Here is a 10,082-nt window from a genome sequence, read left to right on the forward strand (position 1 = left end):
TCGATTAGGGGTATGCCACAAAATAAAATAATGGGAGAGTGCAGTGACGCGCCTCAGCAGCCACGTCAGGTGGTGGAAAGGTATGGGCGGGGCTGATGGGCCTCTGCGTGGCAGAGCAATTATGTGTTTATCCAGAAGAAGTAATCACAATAGCAACAATAACAACATCGACGACGTCACTCTCACGCATATACATACACTCCTTTCTGTATCTATCGCATACAACTTTTCTCTGTTTATATATTGCGGTGAGGCAAACGGGCTTTTTCATCTCAGCCATACCCACGCTATCCTCAGCTCCGTCTCTACGTATACACTATCTCCAACCAATCTTCATAGATTATCTTTTCCACGCATTGAAACTCTGCTTTTATCTCCTCTTCTTTTTCCTGAAAATCTGCCTAGTTTTCTTTTTCCGTTTTGCTCTATATATTACGAGGGAGAGTGACTGGAATCGAGAGCGTTGAACGTGTTGAGCAGGGCCGTTTCATATCTTGGTATGCTTTGGACAGCGGTTTTGTTTGTGTTTCTTTGTTCCTGCATGTGGATTTGAGAGAAAGTGTTTTTTTTTTCTTTTAGTGTGATGAGGTTTTTTTGGATCTTTTCTCTGAAGGGTTTTGAATTTCTTGAACTGAATTTCTGTGCTCCCTCTTGATTTTAATGTGTTTTTGTTAATGCCCGGAGGTTTAGTATGCGTTTTTTTTTGTTTTATCTTGGGTTTATCTCATGGGAATCATTCTTTAATTCTTGTGATTGCTCTGCTTGTGCTGAAGGGCCTGACTTTACTTTAAAAATTTGAATCAAACAACAAGCGTTATGCTGTTTTGCTTCACTTTCTGGATTGTTTTGATCTCGTTTCGATCTTCGATTCTATATATCTAGTTCGGAGTGGAAGGGAGGAAAAAAATTAGGACTTGTTCTTGGGAACTGTGAATCTTTTCTTTGTGTTTCTGGGCTGTCGCCTCTTGTTATGGATCCTCGTATCACATTTCAAATTTATAAGTTTCGAATCTTAGAGCCCTGCAACGGAAGAGAGAATTTTTACTTTTCATCGCCGGCAGCTAAGCTACTGCATGTTTTACCTCGATCAGCTCCAATTTAGGAGCCCAACACTCTGAAATTTGTATTGTGTTCCTCGACCTCTTAAATTTCTAGGAATAATCTTTTTGTTATTCGAGGTCTTTTGTTTCTTGTTGAACTCTTTGGTTTGAAGTTTTCTTGAGTTCCCTTTTGTCCTGTTGATTCAAATGACTATATGAAATCAATTTTCCTCTGGTTTAGATAAAGAGCTCTGGTATCGAGTGTGTTGGCATCTGGGATTTTGAAAGATCTACATTTAGATTCAATCATTTTTCTTTATGTTCTCTTCATTCAATTACTATGACATTGTGTTCCTTTTTTGAACATGCAACAGATAATTCTGAAACATCTATATGCAGATTCTTGCAGTATTCTGTTTTGTGAATAATTCCATCTCTTGATTTCAACTTTCTTGTTATGAGTGTGTTTTATAAGCTAAAAAATGGTGGAGCCATGATATCTCATGGGATCCCATGGGAGCCCCTTATTTACAGATCTGTTGTTACTCATTAAGGTGTAGCATATGATTTTGCTCGTGTTGCGACCGATTATTTTTGCATATAATCAATCAAATTCATTATGTGTTGCCCATTTGGTACTCACTTATTTGAGATTTTAAGAAAGTAGGTTGTTGGTTGGGAGATACACTATGATGAACGAATAGTCTTGCAGAAATTGATGGATGCTTTTATCTTACAATTCGTGTTTGTTGTATCGACTTTTCACCTAAAATTATTGTTGATCAAATTTAGAATGGGAGAGTAGAAAATTGTGATAATGATGTTTCTTAAATGCTTTTTCCTTCCTTCCGAGGATTGTGAATAGCTGCGTAACCACGTTAGGACGGTGGGTAGGAAGTGAATTAAGGAGTTGGAGTTGATGGAACCTGGTTGTTGTAGTCACATCAGTTACTCACCCTTACATTACAACTTGGGCTAATTTTATAGATCTCTACCCACATAAGGCTATGTTATATGCTAAAATACTGATATGGGAGATCATTCTTTCCTGCCTTCAGTTATTCCATGCCGATTGCCTCTGCACATCACATTGGGATTCCTCTGTGTTTGAACAAATTCGACAATCTGTGACGTCCTCCTTCCCCTTTGAATGTGCTGTTTTCTTTGTCTGTCTTTAGGTAACATGGGCCTTAACAATCTCTTCTTGTGACAGATCTGTTCATACATCTGCACCAAAATCATTACATGGAACATTATCACCAAGGAGCAAGAATTCAAAGAGAGTTAAATGAAGCCGAAGCGTCGTGCGAGAATTGGAAATCCTTGACTTCTACACTTGATGAGCCGGAAACTAATTCATCCGGTGGCTTTGAGTGCAACATCTGCCTTGACCTTGTGCAAGATCCAGTCGTCACGTTCTGCGGGCACCTCTACTGTTGGCCCTGTATATACAAATGGATCAGTTGCCAAGACACCTCTCCTGAAAACCCCGATCACCAGAAACCGCAGTGTCCCGTTTGCAAGACGGAGGTTTCACAAAAGACCTTAATCCCACTCTATGGTCGAGGCCAGACTCCAAACTCCCCTAAAGACGAATGTTCACATCTCATACCACAACGACCTCCTAGTCCAAGATGTGGGGGTGGCACATTCTTGCCGAATATGACCAGCAACCGTATATCCCCTATTCACCAACTTCATCGTGGAAGCTACGCACAACCCTCTCCACCATATCATGTGGGCAGCTACATGGCTTCTCCCACACTCGGTGGCAGCACAACTCATTTGGCAGACCCGATGATCGGGATGTTCGGAGAAATGGTTTATGCTAGAATATTTGGGAATTCGGAGACGACGATGTACGCCTATCCAAACTCATATCATTTGGCAGGCAGCAGTAGTCCTCGGCTGAGAAGGTATATGATGCAAACTGACAGATCACTTAGCAGAGTCTGCTTCTTCCTTTGCTGTTGTGTAGTGCTATGTCTTCTCCTCTTCTGAACAGTTGGTTTGCACTTCTATTTTTGGTTTACTGTACACTTGTAAAGATTCAGTGTACTAATTGAGGTGTAAAACTCGGCTTCCTATAATGTGTATATATATATATATATATGGTTGGTTTCAATTTTAGCATTTTTCGTCCAAATATTATGTCGTATTTGTATAGTGAGATCGTCGGGTTGTCCCCTAAGGGATATAATATATAGGATTTAATTATCTGATATATGATTTAATCATAGCGATGCACAATAGAGTGTCAAATCTTTGGTAGAAATCTCTTGTAATATATTTAGATTAAAGCGAATTTATAAGAGAAGAAGTGAAAAGAAGGTATAAGACATTCTTCCAACGAAAAAAAATGACTAAATTACGATTTGTTACGAGAAAAATATATTTATTTCATCCCATAATAAGTTTTATAGTGGCAATTATTCTATAAAGTTGTCACTATATAAGAACAACGGCAAAAGAATTATGTATAAAATTATTGTTAAAACTACTTATTCACACATGTACACATCGACAGCTTTACGAAAAATTTATTAATCGTTAGTATAATAACGTAAGAATTATAATCTTTAGGGTAACTTATATTTTGTCATCTGAACTATGCTCGTTTTTACACTTTAAACTTTGAAACTATTTTTCTGTCCTAACTTATCATCTCAATTTCACGAAATAACATAGAAACAGTCATAAACTACAAAGTTGCAAAATTTGACAAAGTTGAGATGGTAAATTGACACAAAAAATAAAGTTCAGATACCAAAATGTAAAAACGATCATAATTCGTATGACAAAATATAATCATTTCTAATCTTTAATATAACTAAAAATATATCATTTAATCTTTAGTCATATTATCTTTTGCAGCAGTGGCAGAGCATGGTCTCTGAAACATAGTAGGATCAGAGTTTTGTGATTTTCGTGTAATGAGATAAAAATGTAGGATGGTCCGTGACAGACTGACTGATGCATCAGTAGGCGTAATGTTCCATGACTACACTGTCTGTGTGTGGTGCATAACGTGAAAATTAATACTTCTCTTCAAAGGGCTATAAATGAGGTTGTAATGGAACAGGTCGGCTGTCAGCTAGTAATTTACAAAAGTGGTCCTCCCACATTATTATTATTATTTGATATCATAAATTCCTCCACCAAAACTTAGATGGAGCAAGTGGTTGTGGTGGGGTTGGGGGTGTTTTCATAGCTCTCGTTCAATGCGTTTCTCAGTATTTTGTTGAGGTGTATCTATCTTCTATATATATATATATCTTCTAGAAAATATTTCTTTTTCTATTGTAATTTTTAAATTTATATCAATGTTTCAATTATTCGTTGATATAGAAGTTAATTCTGTTTTATCCTCATATAAAAATACAACTAATACACGAAAATGGCTACATGACTTCTGAACTTGTGAAAAATAAGCTCGTTGTCTTTAACCTCAAGGGGTGGCGTTGTCTTTCTTTCCACAAGTTCAGGGATGGCAGTTGTATATTATTTTTTAATTGTTATTTTCTATTTGATAGTGTTACATTTACCCGCAAATATAATTTAGGGGAAGTTTGCAAAGGCTTAAAATAAGAATTAATTAGTTTTATAAAAAAGTATTTTTTTTTTTTTTTGCAGTTACTGTCTTTGAACTGCTTGAATTCCCGACCAACTCTTCAAGCTTATTCATAGAATTATAAATATTAAACTGTTTTTTCAAAATCTCCAACTTTATTTTTTTTTATTTTTAACTTTTTATTTTCAGATACTTCTAATTATTACTTACTACAAGAAAATATAATATTAGTGACATAATATCAAGTGATAATTTTAAAGTTATTACTAAAAATATATATTAAGTGATAACAACTTTTATCTTGTCACTATATGATTATTAGTGACGAAATTTGTGTCTGAAATTGTCACTAAGTAGCGACAAATCTATAATGACAACTTAATGACTGGTGTGGTTGAGATTTTTATGAAAGGATGAAATGTGAATTTTAGCATGCGACACAATAGCTCATTAGGTAAAAATACGATTTTCGAGAGGGTTTCTTGGTAGGTGCGATCACAATTAATGAATAGTAGATGTATTAAAAAAATAATATTTTTAGTACTTATATTAGTGTTGAAAGTTATATTGTGTGGTGGATTGTATGTGCTTACCATGTGCATTATATATATTAAATTATATTTTTACCCTTGTAAGTGAATGTTTTTTACTACTATACATCAGTGATAATACAATATAGTGGCAACTATTATTTATTGTCATTAATCGTTACTATACATGTGTCGCTAATTATATGTAGTGACAAATTTGTGAATATTTTTCTTTGTCACTAATTCGTGCTATTTACGATTGTTATAAAATAATATTAATTATTAAAAATCATGAAATTTATCATTTTGATAAAAGGTAAATTACAATCACCTTTCCTAATGTTTGACATAATTACAAATGCCTCCTTATTGTTTGAAAAATTACAATTACCCCCTGATGTTTGATGAAATTATGTAATTCTTGGATGGACATATGTAATTGTCAATTTTACAGTTACTGTATTTTTTATTTTTTCAAAAATTAAAAATTTATAAAAGAATCAAATGGGATGGATGGAAGAATTTGAAAAATTATAAAAAAATAATCCACTTAGTCCATAAAAAAAATAAAATTATAAATTTTAATCTACAAGGACATTTTGATCAATTCACTATAAAAAATGGACGAAAATCTAATGGATTGAGATAATTGTTATATGATCGTTAGAATCAGAGGGGTACTGGTAATTTTTCAAATTCCAATGAGGTATTTGTAATTATACTAAAACTCAAAAGAGTTCGTTGTAATATAAATTGATCATTTTTTTTTTAACTATATCTGAACAACACCCATACTACAAAAATGATTGAGATTCGATAAACTCGATCTGAATTATAATTTTTCGAGATCGGAAAAGTTGTTTGTTTTGAAGCTAAGGGATTAGGTTAGAATATAATAATAATGTGAAAAGTCATTGGTGTGTGGAAAGGGACATTATGGTGGCTGCTATGATAGATGAGAAGGTTCCAAAGTGTGTGGGGCTCTCATATGTTGTCTTTGCCCCTTGACTTGGGATAAATCCAACCAAGGCGTCAACATAAAGCCTTGGGGGTACAATTCCTATTTCCTACACCGCTTTCCCATTTTTAGAATATATGAGTTACGTGCAAGCTTTGAAATCTTGTTGCCAACCAATCCAAATTGGACACTCTTTATGTATTTGTTTTTTCAACTCTTCATTTTATTTAGGGTAAATTACAACGATTTTTTATAAAGCTTGACATAATTGCGAATATTCTTTCATTATTTAAAAAATTATTAATACTTTTTAATTTTAACGGTCGTCTAACAATTAGCCAATTCATTAGATTTCCATCAATTTTTATGGCAAACTGACCAAAATACCCTCGTGGATTAAAAATTATAATTTTATTTATTTTTTTTATGGATGAGTGGATAATTTTTAAAAAATTTTCATCCCATTCGATTTATTTTATAAGTTTTTAATTTTTTTTAAAAAATACAAAGATACAGTAAGGGCAAAGTTGAAATTTCATACCTATATAATTACATAATTTCATCAAACATCAGGGGGGTATTTGTAGTTTTTCAAGCAACGAGAGAGTATTCGTAATTATGTTAAACCTCAAGGGAGGTTATTGTAATTTACCCTTTTATTTACTCTCAACAAATATCAGGTGGTCTTTAAACATTTTTGTTCATTTTCTCATGATCCAAATGATTTTGGATTAAAACGCAATTTATCCCTACGATACGTGAAATGAGCAAATACCTTATGTGAAAAAAGAATTATCTATTTACTCTTCTGTGTTTCAAAAAAATGAAGCAATTTACAATGACTTATATAAGGGGTAATTTGCTTCATCTTTCAAGAAACATGGAGTACTTTATTATTTTATTTTTCACAGTGATTTTTTTGTTCATTTTTTATATGACAGCGGGGTAAATTGTATTTTTCCCAAATAATTTTGGAACCTCACCCATATTTTAATTAGTATTTCAACTATTTATTTATATAGATATGGACAAAATTGTAAGCAAATTTTAACAAATATGTGCACGTTAAAAATGGTATCAGTTTATGTGATTAATGGAGAACGGGAGTGGATTGGTCCGGAAATGCAATGGAAGTGTGATAAAAACAAAAATTAAGGGGATTAAATGGAATTTAAATAAATAATACAAGATCTACGTTTGAGGCTATGGAGAAAAACGAGAAGCAATATCTAAATAGGAAACATTACCCTTGTTGTTTTCTTTAGATCGGCTATACGCGTTGCTCCTTTCCAAGATCCGTGCAAGCTAACAAGCTATCTTTCACTAGGAGAATCCTTCTCCTTGACGTAGAAAAGGATATTCATGGGCGAGGGTTGTGTATTTAGATCGGGCTTGTTTAATTCATCCAATGAATTCAATTAAACTTAATTACTAATCTATTAGGCTTATTATTTAATCTAAATAAATAAAATACCAAATAGAAAAAATCTATGTGAATATTTAATTTTATTAAATATACAAGAGCTCAAATAACTTAATTAACAAATCGAATTTATTACTCAAGCTCAAAATACATAATTAGTCCAACTAATTATTTCTAACCTATCTCTGCTAAATAATGAATCCAATCCATTGATCAGACAAGCTTATCCACTAATTAATTAGTCCAAGCCTAATTTAGATCAATTTAATTAATTTAAAAGACTAAGTAAAAAATTAATTAATCTAATTAATTAAATTTAAACTATTCCTCCAATGGATTATTCCTCAAAATGATCCAATAATTTATGTTCTCCAATAATTAATTTAATCTAATTAAATTAATTCACTTCTTTCCATCACTTTTCAGTAATTTGAGTGTGATTCATGCTGCTAGTTTCATATGGGTATGGTCTTACTATCGACCATCTCCCGACCTTAGTCTATGGTATGAAACTGAGCATCGGTTTCCATCATTAACTAGACAAGTATGCTTCATATTCAAGATGCGTTTAGTCTTCTGATTAACGCAGAAAATTCCTTCATACTCAATCAATTGCTATGGCCATAGACTTGAAGAGTTTAAACCATTTCAAAGCGTATAAGAAATCTTCCTGTCACAATATTGAATAGGGGACATATTTTTTCTTGGAATCCACCATCCTCAATACATACTTCAACTCATCGGATAAGGGTTTTAATGACCATATCATAAAGACACGATCACTTCTTGCCAAATTCAAGATATAGTGTTCGTATGCACTCGATTGTAATGACTCCTTAAGTTCGATGACTAATCTCTATTATCAGAATCGAAAATTTCAGTCATATCGACCAAGCTTTCAAGGTTTCCATGTGATGATTCCGGCAAGTTAGTTCAGTCAATCGACTAAGTTGCCAACCAACCCACTAAAATTGAATATACGATCCAGGTCTAAAATACGACACTCACCTAGTGCACACAATAGTTAGTGCAAGTGTCTATAGGACTCTCGATGCCTAATATCAAGGTTCTCGATTTGGAACATTCCAAACCAACTCTTAAAAGTTGATTTCATGGCTACCAACCTATGCACAACATAACTAAATGAGTTTAACCATTTGATCTGTGGGCATTTATTGTGATGTCAAAACGTTGTTTAACATGAGCAGTAAACACAACAAACACGTATGTCATGGATGAATACTTACTCTATTCATCAAAACTATACTGCCTTGATAAAGATTGACGAATAGTTCCAAGAACTGCCAGTCTAATTGGCTTTCTGGTCACCTATTTTAAGAATCTTTCCACGTGCCTTAAAATCCAATTACCCACATTAGATCGATCTTTTTGAGAATGAGCAATCTGCAATACCGGCTCGGTCTTGCGAGTATATTATATTTTTCTACTAAATTAATATTGCACAACCGCTCATCACCTCTTTCTACCATCGTTTTGAGTAGATGGTGTTGTTTAAGAATTTTCTTTGGATCTTGTGGTGAGATCTCTAGTTCAAAAGTTTTTGCCACAACGTAGTTGTTAACCTTCAAGGTAACTACTGGCTCGGCCGTGCTAGGCACCATATCCAATCATTGGATGCAAATCTTCTATCCAAACCACTTCCTTAGCAACTTTTAAAGTTGCCTTACATTCGACTTTATATAAGAATAGGTAATTAGAAAGTCAATTGAATTGACTGTTTTCTATCTTTATCAAAATAATATTGTCTTGATAAATATAGTAAGTGTTCATAAAAAAGATTAGTGTTTTGTTGTGCTCACTATTCACATTGAATGGTGTTTCGATATCACAATAAAAGCCTGACCAAAAGGTTAAAATCATGGAGTTGGGCTGTATAGGGGTTGGCAACTATGAAACCAACTCTTAAAGGTCGGTTTGAAATATATCAAGTCGGGGACCTTGAGAAAGGGCATCGAGAGTTCTATATTAGAGACTTGCACTAACTATTGCAATCGTGTTTCGTTAGCGAGAGACGTAGGTCATCTATGCAATTTGTTATATGTAAGCCTTGAGGGCTTGGTCAATATGACTAGGATTCATGATTCCTGATAATCTAATTAAAGTATATATTGTACAAAAATATATCCCACATAATCATGCTCACAACCACATACGATATCCAATATCATATAAAATCGCATATCCTAGTGCAGAAAGTACATGTAAAATTTGGTAATTAAATATTAAACACAAGTTCAACCAATGTAAAATGATTCTTATGTTAAAATCCTTTTCAAATTAAAGTAATTTAATTTTAGGAGATACCAAATATCAACCAAACATTAAATTCAAAAAAAATTAATCATCTCAGAAAATATAAAAAATCAATTTTTTTTTAGAAAAAATGGTCCAATTGACTGACATTCCATGTAGGCAGGCAGGAGTAAGTGCGTAGGCTCCACTGCCTGTCGCGCCCAACGCCAGCGCCAGCTTGTCGGGCGAGTGCAGCACGCCAGCAAACGTGCTTTCTAGTAGGGCAGCAGTTACGATTGTTGCTTAT

At 33.6% G+C, this 10,082-nt stretch overlaps 1 protein-coding gene across 2 annotated transcripts; it reads left to right on the plus strand.

Annotated features, from left to right (window-relative positions):
• Positions 1 to 248: 248 nt before the first annotated feature.
• LOC105167831 (E3 ubiquitin-protein ligase RMA1H1) lies at positions 249 to 3,173 on the plus strand. 2 transcript variants are annotated; one of them, XM_020696158.2, is made up of 3 exons: positions 249 to 497; positions 2,099 to 2,167; positions 2,254 to 3,173. In XM_020696158.2, exon 3 carries the CDS (start codon positions 2,286 to 2,288, stop codon positions 3,039 to 3,041), a length of 756 nt encoding a protein of 251 aa, XP_020551817.1. In that variant the 5' UTR covers positions 249 to 497; positions 2,099 to 2,167; positions 2,254 to 2,285; the 3' UTR covers positions 3,042 to 3,173. The 2 variants fall into 2 exon arrangements, with proteins under 2 accessions (XP_020551817.1, XP_011085961.1); XM_011087659.3 differs by lacking the exon at positions 2,099 to 2,167.
• The last annotated feature ends 6,909 nt before the right edge of the window (positions 3,174 to 10,082 follow it).

This window comes from Sesamum indicum, linkage group LG8, assembly GCF_026168435.1.
Source record: "Sesamum indicum cultivar Baizhima isolate 11 linkage group LG8, ASM2616843v1, whole genome shotgun sequence".
NCBI classification, from domain to species: Eukaryota; Viridiplantae; Streptophyta; class Magnoliopsida; order Lamiales; family Pedaliaceae; genus Sesamum; species Sesamum indicum.

What these genes read in the sequence shown, in the direction of transcription:
- LOC105167831 (XM_020696158.2), top strand. Translation starts at nt 2,286, where the DNA reads ATGGAACATTATCACCAAGGAGCAAGAATTCAAAGAGAGTTAAATGAA.